The sequence below is a fragment of the Heloderma suspectum genome, chromosome 2 (genome assembly GCF_057233095.1).
Source record: "Heloderma suspectum isolate Gila_16-S chromosome 2, 16-S_ref, whole genome shotgun sequence".
Lineage (NCBI taxonomy): Eukaryota > Metazoa > Chordata > Lepidosauria > Squamata > Helodermatidae > Heloderma > Heloderma suspectum.
This window is the reverse complement of record NC_139459.1, coordinates 374,858,443-374,875,005: the sequence shown is the minus strand read 5'-3', so window position 1 is coordinate 374,875,005 and position 16,563 is coordinate 374,858,443. Positions and strand designations below refer to the sequence as shown.

The 16,563-nt window shown below is 51.3% G+C and overlaps 2 protein-coding genes across 11 annotated transcripts in view; both read left to right on the top strand.

The window, feature by feature from the left end:
• Positions 1 to 4,849, top strand: part of LOC146356200 (uncharacterized) — a 19,762-nt gene extending 14,913 nt beyond the window's left edge. Inside the window, exons 9-12 of the mRNA XM_084830038.1 lie at positions 875 to 1,557; positions 1,893 to 1,954; positions 2,526 to 2,599; positions 4,808 to 4,849. Of these exons, the coding sequence (XP_084686164.1) occupies positions 875 to 1,557; positions 1,893 to 1,954; positions 2,526 to 2,599; positions 4,808 to 4,849 (861 nt within the window). The remainder of the gene's footprint in view (positions 1 to 874; positions 1,558 to 1,892; positions 1,955 to 2,525; positions 2,600 to 4,807) is intronic.
• Positions 2,083 to 16,563, top strand: LOC146356199 (uncharacterized). 10 transcript variants are annotated; one of them, XM_084831223.1, is made up of 8 exons: positions 2,662 to 3,324; positions 4,439 to 4,522; positions 5,095 to 5,677; positions 6,904 to 7,494; positions 7,844 to 7,952; positions 10,203 to 10,282; positions 10,754 to 10,880; positions 12,864 to 16,563. In XM_084831223.1, exons 3-8 carry the CDS (start codon positions 5,141 to 5,143, stop codon positions 14,798 to 14,800), a joined length of 3,381 nt encoding a protein of 1,126 aa, XP_084687349.1. In that variant the 5' UTR covers positions 2,662 to 3,324; positions 4,439 to 4,522; positions 5,095 to 5,140; the 3' UTR covers positions 14,801 to 16,563. The 10 variants fall into 10 exon arrangements, with proteins under 10 accessions (XP_084687352.1, XP_084687353.1, XP_084687349.1 ...); XM_084831226.1 differs by lacking the exon at positions 4,439 to 4,522 and having other exon boundaries at positions 2,083 to 3,324; XM_084831227.1 differs by lacking the exons at positions 2,662 to 3,324; positions 4,439 to 4,522 and adding an exon at positions 2,267 to 2,349.

Sequence of the window (16,563 nt, the reverse complement as noted above, 5' to 3'; positions counted from 1 at the left end):
CTTCGCATTAGGTGGCTAAAATATTTGAGCTTCAGCTTCAGTATCTGTCCTTCCAATGAGCACTCAGGGTTGATTTCCTTTAGGATGGACTGATTTGAACTCCTTGCAGTCCTAAGAGTCTTCTCCAGCACCACAGTTCGAAAGCATCAGTTCTTCGGCGCTCAGCCTTCCTTATAGTCCAGCTCTCACAGCCATACATTACTACTGGGAAAACCATAGCTTTGATTAGACGGACCTTTGTCGGCAAGGTGATGTCTCTGCTTCTTACTCTGCTGTCTAGGTTTGCCATAGCTTTCCTCCCAAGGAGCAAGCGTCTTTTAATTTCATGGCTACAGTCACCATCTGCAGTGATCTTGGAGCCCAAGAAAGTAAAATCTGTCACTGCTTCCATTTCCTTCCCTTCTATATGCCAGGAATTGATTAGCATAGAGCCTTATTATAAACGCGTTCAGTTTTTTTTACAAAAAATTAAAAACGGGACAAAATGGACATTTATATTAAAACGACGGGACGGTCGGGAAATATGAAAATAACGGTACGGTCCCGTTTAAAACACTATGTTTGGTCGGCCTACTTATGGAACATAAGGCATGCCGGCTGTGAACGATGGGAAGTGCAGTCCAGCATATATAGAAGGCGCCCGGTTGGGCAAGGCTGGCTTCTAACCCGATTGCTATGCCGGCTGGGGAGGATGGGAATTGTAGTCCGACACATCTGGAGGGCGCCAGGTGGAGGGAGGTGGTTGCTTCCAAGCCCATTGCCGTGCTGGCTGGGGATGATACGAATTGCAGTCCAGCACATCTGGGGGGCACCAGGCTGGGGAAGGGCCACTTCGAGCGGCGTCCCTGGCCGCGCTCTTGCCGGGCTCTGCCAGCCGCCCGGCGCCCGTCGCGGGGTTAAAGCCAGCGAGTGCGGCCTCCCAGAGAGGCGCAGGGCCGGCGGCGGCGGCGGCGGGCGCCGCGTCCGGCCCTGCCCCGTCTCCCGGGGCGCCTGTGCGGCGGCCCCTGCGGGCCCGGTGAGTCCCGCGGCCTGCGCTGCCGGGAGAGCGGCCCGGCCCGGCCCGGCCCGCAGGGCGCCTCCTCGCGGGCGGGAAGAGGCCCGCTTCCCCTCGCCCGGCCGCAGCGCCCCGCCGCCCCGGTTCAGCCGGGCGGCCGGGGCCCGGCGTGGCTGGGCGCTTCGGAGGGGCGCGCCCACGCCGCCGCGCAGCCCGAGGCCGAGGCCGGCGCTGGCCTGCGCCGGGCGGACCCGGCCGAAGGAGCGAGGCCCCGAGCGAGCAGCCGCCGGTGAGCCCGTCCCGCCCCGGCCGTGCCGCGCCGCTTGCCGCGCGGCACGCCGCCGAGCGCCGCTGGGCCAGGCCGAGGGCGCCCCCGCCCAGCGCCCTCCCTCGGCGGCCAGCCAGGGCCGCGCCGGGCGCCCCCCGCAGCGCCCCGCCGCGCCCCCCGCGCCCGGCACACAGGCGCTGCGCCCTGGCCGGGGGCGGCACGTCGCCGTCAGAGGCGCAGCCGTGGGGGGGCCCGTCCGGCGCCACTTAAGGGCGCTCCCTGCGCTCTCTCCCTGGTGTGAGAACGCCCGAACCCCGCTTCCCCAGCCTGGTGGCCTCCAGGTGGGTTGGACTACAGCTCCCACAATCCCCAACCAGCATGATTTGATTGTCTTATGGATCCTGGCTCGTTTGTACGCAATACACCATAATCCCTGGTTCAGACATAACGCTAAACCAACCTTCCTAACCCTGTGCCTGTGATTACGGGGTCTACAGCTCCCAGCATTCCTGACCACAGACCATGCTAGCTGAGGATTGTGGGAGTTGTAGTCCAACACGTCTGGTGGGCGCCAGGTTGTAATATGTGTATGCATTGTTACATTGCATCCTGCCTTTTCCCTTTTGCAAGGAACCATAAGGCAGCTTACATGTTCGTCCTCTCCGTTTTTATCCTCACAACGACCTTGCGAGGTACTTTCGGCTGAGAGTCAGTGGCTGGCCCAAAATCACCCAGTGAGCTTTGCCCGAGTGGGAACTAGAACCCGGCTCTCCTGATTCCCCTCCCAGCACTCTTAACCATTGTACCACACTGGTTGGGGAAAGGTGATCTAAATAACAGGTCGGCAAGGCAAATATGAGAATGGGTAGGTCCACTTTGTTGCTTGCAAACGTTCCTCGCAGGGTTAAAGGTAGCGAGCTGGCGTTCCTAGAGAGGCAGAGGAAGTGGCCATAGACTTATGCTACTTTGATAGGGGGTATCCGTGAATTGTGACAGCCGCTTCCGGCCCATCCTCCTTCCCACACTGTTGGGGTGGCTTGTGTGTTCCCGACCGGCTCTCGGCATCCGCGGCCCCCTCTGCGATCTGGTGAGTGCAAGGCGCATGTAGGGGAAGGGGGATGCAGAGGCTGTCTCTACGAGAGCTGTTTATTGCACGCTCGTGATCGGTCACTCGCGGAAGTTCGCGGGCCCTTTACACGACCACAGCGTCGTGAGCCCCCAGGGCGTCTGCTGCACGTTTCCCCCTTTCTCCCGCTTCCGAAGAGCTCAGAGATAAGCTAGTAATGAAACTTACTGGCGACGTGTCGGCCGTGAAAAATGATCGGAGGGAGAAGAGGGTAAAATGCCTCCCTGCAACGAAGGGAGACAGATCTGATCGCCCATCCCACCAAGCTCAGGAGCAGGGTCCTCTGTTGATTCAGAGCGCCCCATGAAGTTCAGAGGGGCTTACTCCCACGTAAGCGTGCCTGGGGCTGCAGACTTGCAGGGCGATCCGACGTCTACTCAGAAGTAAATCCCACTGAACTCGATGAGGCTTACTCCCCAGTAATCGTGCCTGGGGCTGTAGACTTGCAGGGCGATCCGACGTCTACTCAGGAGTAAATCCCACTGAACTCGATGAGGCTTACTCCCCAGTAAGTGTGCCGGGGGCTGCAGACTTGCAGGGCGATCCGACGTCTACTCAGGAGTAAATCCCACTGAACTCGATGAGGCTTACTCCCCAGTAAGTGTGCCGGGGGCTGCAGACTTGCAGGGCGATCCGACGTCTACTCAGAAGTAAATCCCACTGAACTCGATGAGGCTTACTCCCCAGTAAGTGTGCCGGGGGCTGCAGACTTGCAGGGCGATCCGACGTCTACTCAGAAGTAAATCCCATTGAACTCCACGAGGCTTACTCCCCAGTAAGTGTGCCGGGGGCTGCAGACTTGCAGCACGAGCTTCCATCTACTCAGAAGCACGATCCGACTGGGATTCCTGCCTTGAGCAGGGGGCTGGACTCGATGACCTCGTAGGCCCCTCCAACCCTGCTCTTCTGTGATCCTGTGGTTCCGTCTACTCAGAGGTAAGCCGTAGCCTTCCTGGGGGCTGCCAGGAAACAAAGCAGCCCCGCGCAAGTTAAGCCTCGGAGAGCAGGCTCCCCCTCCCTCCCTCCGCCCGCTCCCTTGCACGCATGCCAGGGAGGGGAGGGAGGCGCGCCCTCGATTCCGGGAAACCGAAAGCAGAGAGCCGCGGTAAGGACGCGGCGGTTTTGCTTGACGCGGAGGCACCCCGAGGCTGCCAGGGGAGCTGGTAGGAGAGGCCAGGGCGGAGAGGGGTGGGGGACCCCAGAATGGAAGATGCCCGGCCCGTGGATGCGGGGAGAAGGCAGGAGAGCCCCCGATTTGCACGCGGGGAGTACGACAGGAGTCGCGGCTCTCCGCCTTTCTCCCTTGAGGCCAGTGCAGCCGACGAGGCGGGGCAGGTTTAAATTTGTTGTTGTGGTTCAGTCGTGTCCGACTCTTCGTGACCCCATGGACCACAGCACGCCAGGCCTTCCTGCCTTAACGGTATATAAATGGAGATTTCCATCAGCAAGGGGGAGGAGAAAGGGGGGCTGATGCAGAGAAGTTCCCACAGATTCCGTAAGCAATGGTGCAAACCTGCCAATCTGGCTAACGTGTAAATCTCCCTGTTTTTTTAAGAAAGGATTCTTAGGGCGCAATCCTGTGCATGTTTAGACAGAAAAAAAAGTCCTACAGCTCCCCGCATCCCGCAGCCAGGCATCGCTGGCTGGGGAATCCTGGGAGCTGTAGGACTTTTCCTGTCTAAACATGCCAGGATTGTGCCCTTCAACTCTGATTCTTCGTTGACATAGAAAAGCTACGGTGAAGGCTTGAGGCCTATGGAGGCAAAAGGGAAGAAAAGGCCATCCTGAGGGCCCAGGGGCATTTTGTTGGGAGGGGGTAACCCTGAGGAGAGTCGTGTCATTTCTCCGGTTCAGTGCCTGTTTCAATTCCCCAGTTAAGTTTCATTTCTTCCAATATGAAGCTTTCCTTTGGGGACTGAGGGAGGAGGGTATTAAAAGGGAGGACCAGAGAGAGAGAGCAGAGTCAGAAGATCAGAACGGGAAGGAGTGCCTAGAGGAATGGAAGGGTAGGGTAATGAACTTGCGTTTTACACCTTTTATTTTCTTTTAGGGCATTTTGTATCACTCAGCTCTATGGTGTGAACACCCTTTGTTGTGATTTGCTTGCTTTAAACTTACCAGTAAGCTGTTGTGGGTAAGCCCTGTGTCTAGCGTGTCAACTGCCCCATATCTGCAGCCACAAACCCCATGTTATTGGAAAGGGGAAGGTAAAAGGAGGAAGGTGGGACTCATACGGAGGCAAAGACCCTTAAGGAGTTGCTCAGGGGGCTCAGGTCGTAAGGGTGGAACTCTGACAATCACCAACAGGTCTGTGTGTTAAATCCATTGGCTCAGCTAATTCCCCCCAAAACCAGCTTGTGCATTTGAATCTTTGTAATCCAGAATAAATGTGCCATGGTGGCATTATCCTCTCCAACAGTGTCTGGGCGTGGATCTCTTTGGGCAGGAATCGCCTTCTTAGCCAGAGATGCTCTATTTGCCAGTGACTACAGATTCCCTATAAGCGGGTGTGCAGGTCCCGTTAGAACGTGTGCGAGTTCATATCCAGGCCTAACAAGAACACATCACGTAACCATTTGTGTGAGGGGAGTACGGCCTTGGCAGTTTTATTTCCAGTCAATTAAAACTGAATTCTCAGTTGCATAGGTGAAGGAACTTTTTCCCAGTTTCTGGCTCCTCTTTGAGTGTTTCACTCCTTTCCTGCAGGTAAAAGACCCTGTCGTTCGCTGGAATCGACCGTTTTCTCCTCAACATGCTGACTTTGCAAGACTTAGTAGCCCCAGTAGTTACAGCACTTCCGGCCTTAAACCGTTGGGCAAAAGGTGAAGGTGATCCATCCACCCCAACAGAGGCTTCCCCGGACAACAAATTGCGGGCAGAAAATCAAAATTCAGCTGGCCCAGCGGCCAGGAAAGCCCCCCATACCATTCAGGTTGGGAGCAGTGGAGAACTCTGGGAAGCAACTGTACAGAAGATGCTGGGTGAAGACCCCTTCAGCTCAGACAGACAGCGCCAGCATTTCAGGCAGTTCCGCTACCAGGAGGCCAAGGGCCCCCGAGAGGTCTGCAGCCGACTTCACATCCTTTGCCGTCGGTGGCTGAAGCCAGAGCGACACACCAAAACTCAGATCCTGGACCTGGTGGTCCTGGAACAGTTCCTGACCGTCCTTCCCCTGGAGATGGGGGGCTGGGTGAGAGAATATGAACCAGGGACCAGCTCCCAGGCGGTGACCCTGGCAGAAGGTTTCCTCCTGAGCCAGGCAGATGAGAAGGAGCAGGAAACGCGCCAGGTGAGAGAGTGTCATCCTGGTGGTTTCAGATGGCTGGGCATGTGAGTAAGGACATCCTCAAACAGACTCTCTTAACCTGATGGTGTCCAGATGTTTTGGGCTACAACTCCCAGCATGCTCTGGCTGGGGCATGCTGAGCATTGTGGTCCAACACAGACAGAGGGCACCAGGTTGCGAAAGGCTGTCCCAAAAGAAACATCCACTTTCTCTTGCTGCCTTTTAAGAAGGAGATGACCCAACACCTTTCCCCACCCCACTCCCTAGTCCCTTGCATATCCCTTTCCTCTTCTAAGCCTTCTTCCCACTCCCTGCCTGGGATCCCCGTTGGTGTTTCAGGTCCAGCGGCCATTGGTGCAAGAGGCCACTGACTTCTCTCAGGCCAAGAAGTGCCCCATGGAGAGAAAGCAAAGTTAGAGCCTGGGAAGAAGGGGAAAATGGCAAGGCAGAGGGGTAGAGAGAGGGGGCAAGTCTAGAGTCTAGAAGGGGGAGAAAGGAGGCCACCCTAACGTTTTCCAAGTTTATTCCAACCAGCGGGACAGGAGTGCAACAGCACCCTCGCGCCCCTGTTCCCCAGCATCCGATGTAGCTAGGCACGTGGCCTCCGATACCGGCAGTAGCATGTAGCCATCAGGACTAGTAGACATTGATAGCCTTCTCCTCCATGAATATGTCCAATCATCTTTTAAAGCCATCCAAACTGGTGGCCATCACTACATCTTGTGGTAATGAATTCCATCGTTTAACTAGGCACTTTGTGAAGAAGTGCTTCCTTTAACCTGTCCTGAATCTCCCTCCAGGCAGCTTCATGGGATGACCCCTCTGGGGTCTAGTATTATGAGAGAGGGAGGAAAATGTCTCCTTATCCACTTTCTCCACACCATGCGTAATTCTGTACTCCTCTATATGTGTCCCCTCACTCGCCTGTTTTCTAAGCCAAATAATCCAAGATGTTGTAACCTTCCTTCATAGAGGAGTTGCTCCAGCCCCTCGATCATAAGAGTTGCCTTTGTCTTCACTTCTTCCCCCTCTACAATATTGCTTTTTAGGTGCAGTGAGCAGAATTGTACACAGTATTCTAAGTGTGGTTGCACAATAGATTTGTAACAGGGGAGCATGACCTTGGCAGTCTTTTTCAAGCAATTAAAACTGAATTCTCAGTTGCATAGGTGAAGGAACTTTTCCCCAGTTTCTGGCTCCTCTTTGAGTGTTTCACTCCTTTCCTGCAGGTAAAAGTCCCTGTCGTTCGATGGAATCGACCATTTATTCCTCTTTGCCTTGACATGTTGAATTTGCAAGACTTCGTAGCCCCAGCAATTACAACACTTCCTGCCTTAAACCACTTGGTGAAAGGTGAAGGTGATCCCTCTAGCCTGATGGAAGCTCCCTTGGACAACAAATCGCAGACAGAAAATCAAAATTTGACTGACCCAGAGGCAAGGAAAGCCCCCTGTACCATCCAGGTTGGGAGCAGCGGGGAATTCTGGGAAGCAACTGTAGAGAAGATGCTGGGTGAAGACCCCTTCAGCTCAGATGTACAGCGCCGGCATTTCAGGCAGTTTTGCTACCAGGAGGCCAAGGCTCCCCGAGAGGTTTTCAGCCGACTTCACCATCTTTGCTGTCGGTGGCTGAAGCCAGAGCGACGCACCAAAACTCAGATCCTGGACCTGGTGATCCTGGAACAGTTCCTGACCATCCTTCCACCGGAGATGGAGAGCTGGGTGAGAGAATGCGGACCAGAGACCAGCTCCCAGGCGGTGGCCCTGGCAGAAGGTTTCCTCCTGAGCCAGGCAGATGAGAGGAGGCAGGAAGTGTGCCAGGTGAGAGGGTTTCATCCTGGTGGATTCAGATGGCTGGGGGTGTGGGCAAGGACTTCCTGCAACAGCCTTCTCCAACCTGATGATGTCCAGATTTGCTGGACTACAACTCCCACCATGGCACAGCTCGCAGGTCTGGCTGAGGCATGCTGGGAGTTGTGGTCTAACATTTCTGTAAGGCACCAGGTTGCAAAAGGCTGTCCCAAAAGAACCCTTCAGTTTCTCTTGATGCCTTTTAAGAAGGGGATGGCCCAACACCTTTCCTCACCAAACTCCCCAGCCCTTTGTATGACCCCTTCCTCTTCTAAGCCTTCTTCCCACTCCCTGCCTGGGATCCGCATTGCTGTTTCAGGTCCAGGGGCCGTTGGTGCAAGAGGCCGAGAAGGCTCTGTCAGCTGCCCCACAGAGAGAGCCGTCCAGGTGGATCGTGCAGGAGGCTGGCGGAGGGGCCACCTCGCTGGGTAAGACTAATGTGTCTCCTCTGTGCTTGCCCCCTCTGCCTTGAATAGGCCAGAAACCTGTGGGCTGCTTTTCTTTTCCTCTGATCCTGTCAAAGGCATTTGGGAAAGGGCTGTCACTCGGCGGTTAAAGACATGCCTGGCGCCCAAAAGGTCCCAGTTTCGGTCCCTGGCATCTCCAGGTAGGGCTGGGAAAGAATCCTGTCTGAGGCCCAGGATTCAATCTTGGAGAAGCTCTCGGGGGCTGTGTGGCATTCCTGCCTGTCTACCAGTGGGAAAGGCCTCTTCAACAACGCCTTTCCCACAGCAGGCAACACGTTCGTCACACGCAGGAACGCTGCCACCAGGACCTTTACCTCAGGTCCAACCCTTTCACTTCGTGAGCTGTGAGGACACGTTGGCTTTCATCCTGGCCTCTATTATTCTCTTTATTACTTTACCCTTTTGCAGCCATAAGCTGTAGGTGTCGGGTTTTATAGAACAGAGAAATATGTATTAGTTACAGCATTAAGATTAACAGTGAATAAGTCATTTTAAGAGCTTATATGCAGGATAGATAGATGGATGGATGGATGTTGTTGGAAAGTGGCACAACAGCAAAGTGAGAAGGAGGCTTTGCATCCACTGTGGATGACGTCAGTCTTAAGGCCAAATGTATAAGAAATGTGGAAGGACTAACAACGGTGTTAACAATATATTTTAAGCTAAACATTTTGGCTTCCAGTACTGTCAGTCCTGATACCCAGTTAACAGCACAGCTACGGATGAGGGCGGAAGCCGAAAAGTTTAGCTCAAAATATATTTTAAACACTGTGTTGTCAGTCGGTCTGGTCTGGTCTGGTCGTGCCGCCTCGTAGGCAGCACGGATCAGCCCTGCGCTCCATGCTTGGAAGAGCAGCGTGGAGCGTGGGAAATGGGGTGTTCCCGAGTGTGGGGAGGTTGAAAGTGCCGGCACGATACATCCTATGTGTTGTCCAGCTGCCGCTTCCCACTCTCTGAGGTCCCGTGGCTAGACATCTGAAATCGACTGACTGGCCGCAAAAGCAGGGCGGTGGGAACGGGGAGGGCACCCGCTCTTCGCCACACCTCCTGCCCTGCACTGGATTGCCACTCACCCCTGGGGTTGGAGGCAACTGTCGATCCCAATAGGATTGCTCCCTTAATTACCACTTTAATCCTATACACAGAAATCCTGGTCACTATCTCCTCAAAAGCCCTATGCATGCTCTACCCCATCACTTCCCTCTCTGTTCACTTTTTGTTCCCTATCAAAACTGTGCAAGCACAGGCCTCTTTTTATATAGGACAACATTTAACACCCAGCCCGACTCATTCATAGAATGCTCTCACCTATGCGAATACATCATACCTCCTGTCACTCATACCACTCTTTCTCTAGATCTGCTTTCCAGAAAACACAGAGTCATAGCATTTAGACATATATATATATATACACACACACACACACACCCAGTTTCATAATATATATACATGTGACATCACAGGTCGCATTCTGGTGGGGGGCAGGCCTGAAGGCAAAATGGGGCAAAGGCAAAACAGCAAAAATACCAGCATATTTGAGCTTCAAGCACTTACTGCCAGGAACAAAGCCTTAGGAGAGACATACCAGGCTTTTAGAAATGGGGGGTAGGGGTGGGGGGGAACGGCAATAGCAGGGAAACCAACTAGCCAATGGGGCAATGGGGTGGGGCCATCTGGGGTGTCCTGGGGCCTGAAGTTCTCCTCCCCTCATGTCCACAGTATTGCGCCACACGGTCCAACCATCTGGCCACTTCCTGTGCGTTTCTCCAGACCCTCCCAAGCGTGATTAGAAGTAGTGGGAAAATGTAGTTTCAAAACATTTAAGGCTTTAGATGTCTAAATGTAGGGTTTGATTTGTGCCCAAGAGCCGGGGGTGGGGGTATTACTTTTCCATGCAAGGAATCCAACTTCCAGTTGTATACACAACATCTCTGATGGGCGAGCCAGTGTGTGCAGCGGTTAGAGTGTTGGACTGGGACTCGGGAGACCTGGGTTCAAGTGCTCACTCAGCCATGATGAAGCTCACTGGGTGACTTTGGGTCAGTCACAGAGGTAGCCTAGCCTACCTCACAGGGTTGTTGTGAGGATGAACTGAAGAGGAGGGGGACCAGGTAAGCCGCCTTGAGTTCCTTGCAGGAAGAAAAATGATAGGATGTTAAAATAATAGTGATAATAGTAATGATCTTCCAGCTGCCTTTGTCTCCCTCATAGGCAGTGCAACAATGCTGGTGAGATGTTCTAGGTCATCTCCTCTGTGTGGTGGAGTGGAAAGAGCTGCTGTCCAGCTACAGGTAGGCTAGAAGTCGTGGGGGAAGAGGGCAGGACACAGCCATTGGGTAGGATCCAGGATCTGCCTTCTGCACGAGAAAAGGCTCCACTCAGGGAAGGTCCCTCTGCCCAGTTCTTGAGGATCCCCCTCCCCACCAACATGACAGCTCCCCCCATTCGGAAGGGTCTCCTTACGCTCTGTGTAGTGCTTTCAGGGGGCTGGAGGGGCTGCCGTGGGAAGGAGGGGGCATTGAAGGCCACTTCTGCCAGTGCAGCTGATCCGGCTTCAATTCGGATCCGAGCCTGGGTGTCTCTGCCTCTGGCACGTCTCTCTGAGCCTGGAATGATCTGCCGGCTCCGTTTGCTTCTGCCCACTAGAAAGGCCATCACTGGCTCAGCAGCTGAGCCTGCAAACTCCTGGCCTTAACTCCCGGTTTGGATTTTGTTTAGAAGGGGAAGAAGCGTTGCATTTACTCTTCTTCTTCTCTTTTCAGGGCCTGGTAACTTTTGAGGAGGTGTCTGTGTATTTCTCCCAGGAGGAGTGGGCTCTCTTGGATCCGGACCAAAGGGCTCTGCACAGGGCAGTCATGGAGGAGAATTGTGGGATCGTGGCCTCTCTGGGTATGGCGCCCCCCTTGTCCAGACGTTGCCAGTTATTTATCAGTACCCAGCATCCTCTTCTTCTGTTCGATTCTATGGGCCTCTGTCTTGGGTGGCGAAACCCTGGGTTGACTCCGGACCGAGTCAATGACTCCAATGTGGCACCTCCTTTCCCTGTTCTGTGTTGTGCCCCAGAAGTCCTTATTAAATATTTAACATTTCCTTTTAAGTCCTTAAAAGAAATTGTCTAAAGGACAGGGCTGTTTGAGAGTGGAACTGACTGTCCTGGGGGTGTGTGGGGTGCGTTCTCCTTCACTGAGGGTATCTCTAACCTGTTGGCAGGCATAAGTAATGGTGGAACAGAACAAGCAGCCAGATATTTTGCTGTGGCAATTATGATGAGGTCACAGTGAATTAATGGCTGGCAGTAACAGTTATTGGGAGATAAAGGCCATGGGTACTGCTTATGATAGGGGTCCCCAACCTTTTTGGACCTGTGGGCACATTTGGGAATTTGAGAACCTGCTGTGGGCACCACTACAAAATGGCTCCCACAGAGGATGTGGCTAGTCACCTAATGGCTGCTGTGGGGGCCTGGCTAGTGAAAAGTGAGCTAAAGAAATGGGTGGGCTGGAAGAGAAATAGTGACGCTGGAGGCTCGGGGGGAGGAGAAAATAACAAGGCAAAGGGATAGAGGGGAAAGAAAGAGCAAGGGAACGAGAAGAAACAGCAAAATAACAAAATGGGGAGAGAAATAGTGAGGCTGGTGGCTGGGAAGGAGCGGGGAATAGGAAGGCATGGGGTAGTGGGAAGAGAAGGAACAAGGCTAGAAAGGGAGAGAAAGAAAACTGCCCCGACGTTTTCCAAGATTTTAAAAAACAATTTTTTGAAGGGGGCAAGGAGGGGAGAGCTTCCTGGGTACTGGGATGGGGACCCCTGGTTTATAAAGTAAATTTGGTTGCTGATTTCATGTTATGTATCTATGTCTGTTTAGTTTTTAATTTATCTGTTTATGAATATTTCTTTTATATACTCTGTTTGATTTCTTTTACATGTCTTAATTTATCCTTATTTTATTATTTTGCTCTAATAATTGTTTTTATGGACTAATCTTTGGAAAGACATATGGACTAAATCGGGTGTTCGCCACTGTTTTGGGTCCATGGGCAGGTTTGAGAACTTGAGAACCTGTCCTGGACACCACCACAAAATGGCTGTCGTGGGAGGCCTGGCCAGGGACAACTAAGCTGCCCAAAAGACTAAGTACAAGGCAGAGGTGGGGGCTGAGCCCCAACACACTAAACAACACTTTTGAACTCACAATTTTCAGCACGAACAGAAACATATTTCACAGCAGTCCCATGTGCTGTTCAGAAAATGTGTTGATTTGTTTTTTAAAAGTTAGGGGGGAAGGGCACCTTGGTGGGTACCAAGACCCACCAGGAGGTGCCGGGAGGAGGCAGGAGGGGGGCATTGGTTCCCACAGGCATCACCTTGTCTGTGTACTGAATAAACACTTTGGGTTTGGAGCAGTGGAGGCTGGTGTCTCTGATTTTGGTGGGGCTGTGATCGATTCTGGATTTTAGTCAGAACCAGCCAGAACTCTCAAGGTGCTCTCCAAGGTTCTGAGCTCTAGTTCTGTAGATTCAGCACCTTGGATAGCTCCTTGGAATTCTAGCTGGTTCTAACTGAAAGCCAGAATGGAAGCACAGCCCCACCGACATCGGAGCCACCAGCCTCCACTGGTTTGGAGGTATTTAAGCCGAGGCTGGACAGCCATCTGTCAGGGCTGTTGTAGCTGCATCCTGCATTGCAGATCCTGCCATGAGTAGGGGGTTGGACTAAATGGCTTCCAAGGTCCCATCAAAAGCTAAAATTCTATTATGTAGCTCGGTGTAATTTAGCTCAGCTGGAGGCAGCTCTCCAGGAACTCTATTCCCTCATTTGAAGCTCCATCTCCATTTCTTGGGCTCTAACTCCTTTCCTGTTGCTTCATTTCAACAGCTGATGGATGGGAGAGCAGGAATGAGAAAGAACCAGCCAGCACATTACTGGAAGGAGCCAGAGGTGAAAAGGGAGGACAGCAGAGAAGGAGAAGTGGAGTAAACCAGAAGCAGCAAGATGTGCCTTCTGCTTATCAAGGGGGGGACATCTATGAAGTCTCAGTCCAAGGAAAAATAGACAAAGGAAAGGACGGGTACAAGTGCCCAGTATGTGGGAAACGATTCACTTATAAATGGAGCCTAGATTATCATTGGAAAGCTCACACAGGGGAGAAACCGTTTCAGTGCTCTGAGTGTGGAAAGAGCTTCTGTCAGCGGACAAACCTTGTGAAACACCAAATAATCCACACAGGGGAGAAACCATTTAAATGCCCTGAATGTGAAAAGAGCTTCTATCAGAAGGGAAACCTCATAAAACATCAAGCGATCCACACAGGAGTGAAACCATTTAAGTGTCTGGAGTGCGGAAAGAGCTTCAGTCAGAGGGGAACCCTTACTGACCATCAAAGAATCCACACAGGGGAGAAACCATTTAAATGCTTGGAGTGTGGCAAGAGCTTCGGTTGGAAGGGAAAACTTACTTGTCATCAAAGAATCCACACAGGCGAGAAACCTTATCAGTGCTTGGAATGTGGAAAAAGCTTTAGTCAGAAGGGAAACCTTACTGATCACCAAAGAATCCACACGGGGGAGAAACCATTTAAATGCTTGGATTGCGGGAAGAGCTTTAGTTGGAGGGGAAAACTTACTGTCCACCAAAGAACTCACACAGGGGAGAAACCATTTAAATGCCCTGAATGTGAAAAGGGCTTCCATCGGAGGGCAAACCTCATTAAACACCAAGCGATCCACACTGGAGTGAAACCACGGAAGGCTCTGGAGTGCGGAAAAAGCTTCAGGCAGAGGGGAACCCTTACTGACCATCAAAGAACCCATATGGCAGAGAAACCATTTAAATGCTTGGAGTGTGGAAAGAGCTTCAGTTGGAGGGGGAAACTTAGTTCCCATCAAAGAATCCACACGGGTGAAAAACCTTATCAGTGCTTAGAGTGTGGAAAGAGCTTCAGTCAGAAGGGGAACCTTACTGACCATCAAAGAACCCACACGGGGGAGAAACCATTTAAATGCTTGGAGTGTGGGAAGAGCTTCAGTTGGAGGGGGAAACTTACCTCACATCAAAGAATACACACAGGTGAGAAACCTTACCAGTGCTTAGAGTGTGGAAAAAGTTTCAGTCAGAAGGGGAACCTTACTGACCACCAAAGAACCCACACGGGGGAGAAACCATTTAAGTGTCTGGAGTGTGGAAAAAGCTTCAGTTGGATGGGAAATCTTACTGAACACCAAAGAACCCACACAGGGGAGAAACCATTTAAGTGCTTGGAGTGCGGAGAGAGCTTCATGTGGAATGTGCAACTTACTTCCCATCAAACAATCCACACAGGGAAGAAACCTTATCAGTGCTTGGAGTGTGGGAAGAGCTTCCTTAGGAAGCAAAGGCTCATAAAACACCAAGCCATACACACTAATGAGAAACCATATAAGTGCTCAGACTGTAGCAAAAGCTTTTCTGATCAATTTTGCCTTACTAGACATCAGAGAACACACACAGGGGAGAAACCATATCAGTGCCTGCAGTGTGGAAAGAGTTTTGGGCAGAAATCACACCTTGCTGTACATCAGAGACTTCACACAGGAGAGAAACCATTTAGATGTTTTGAATGCAGAAAGACCTTTAGTCAGAGAGCAGCTCTCATCTCCCATCAAAGGGTACACACAGCAGGAAAAGTATATAAATGTCTGGGGTGTGGAATGAGCTTCAGTGAGCCTACAGCTCTCACTTCACATCTTAGAATCCATTTAATGGATGCCCTGTATAAAGAACCAAGCAAACTTCAACCTTTGGCAACAGCAACAAAGAATCATGTGGCATCTTAAGAATCATGTGGCACCTTATATACTCTCTTTGATTTCTTGAAGAAGAGCCCTGCTGGATCAGACCAAGGGTCCACTCAGTCCAGCATTCTGTTCACACATTGGCCAACCAGCTGCTCATGAAGAACCCCCAAGCAAGAACCTTCAAGCAACAGTACCCGCCTGCCCATGTTCCCTAGCAACTATGCTGTACATAGGCGAACTGCCTCTGATCCTGGAGGTAGCATATGGCCATCAGGACTAGCAGCCAGTGATAGCCTTCTCCTCCAGGAATTTGTCCAATCCGCTTTTAAAGCCATCCGCACTGGTGGCCATCACCACATCCTGTGGTAGTGAATTCCAAAGGGTAACTATTTGCTGTGTGAAGAAGTCTTTCCCTTTATCACTCCCTAAAGCCACAGTTGTGGCTCCACTAGATAAGGTGATCAGGAAAATAAGGGTTCTGTCCTGTTAAATGGAAATCGGGTGGATGGGTTGTTCTAACCTTAATAAACTTGCAAGGGTTTCACCAGTCTTCCTGAAAATTGCATGTGTAAGAAGGAAATGACTATTGTAAATAACCTGAAGATTTCAGGAAAATTGGTTAAAGATTAAGGGAGAAAGGGCAGTTAACAGACAAAATTTTTAAAAACCCAGTCTTGCAAAAGTGTCCCCGCAAACCCGTGTGGGCAACTTTTTGTGTTCATCCTTTGTGAAAAAACTATCAGCTATATTCGAGATCTATATATGTTTTCCTATCCCCTTTGTATTGCAGTTGGTGGAATGGAATTTCTTTGCTTCAAGTTCAGTTTACTTATTTTAAAATAATATTGACCTTGTTTTGAAACTCTATGGCAGTTCATAATGTGACACCTGGGATGTTGGGCCCAGGAGAAGAATAACGTTCACGTGGTGGGAAAGCAGCAGCGAGTTTCTGAGACCTCCGAATGTGTGTGTACGCAGACAAGCAATCCCCTCAGTGTGACCAGACCCCACCGCTTCTGTTCACTGGTCTGCGCTCCCACCCATTCCCCCTCTTCCTCCGCACCCCTCCTTCCAACCTTGCTTGCTTTATTTTTACCTTTGGTTATTGGCAAATTTTGATTCGTTTTGAGAGCTTTTTTGGGCTCAGCCTGGTTCTTGCCTCCTTTTGGGGAGAAGAAGAGTCCTCTTTTCTCTTTTTGAACACGTTTTCTCTGACGTCTTCAAACGATTTTGGGCTATCTTTCCCCAAGCCAGTTTCCCTGAGCCAGGCACCTGGCGCGTGAGCAGCTCGGTCTATTTTTTGCCTTCTATTTTATAGTGCTCACTGGCTGCACAACACTTTTCATTTTAAAATATTTTCTTCGCTCTCTCCGTGGATTAATTTTTTCCTACCTGGACTTTGCAGAGTTCTACAGGCTGGATTCTAGGAGAGTTCTTTCAACCTTCCTCTGGGTCCGTGAAAACCTGGTCTTCAGATCTCTTCCTGGGATATCTTCCTTTTACGACACCCCCCCCCCCCGGCTCCGTTTTCTCTAAAAGTTTGGACCATACTATAACATTGCAAACTTCAACCACTGCATTTAACTAGTTTGGTCTGGTGGAAATGTAAGCAGAACTAAGTAACTATTCAAACTGCTGCTGGACCTACTAACATTGTTTTTTAAATAGGCCTTGGCAAGAGTTCAACTGTGGTGTAGTTTACACATGTCTTTTCTTTGTAATCATTGCATATTTCACATTTTACTTCTGTATCTGATGTTCTTTTGCATTTACTTTTCTTTATAAACCATATCTTCAGGCTT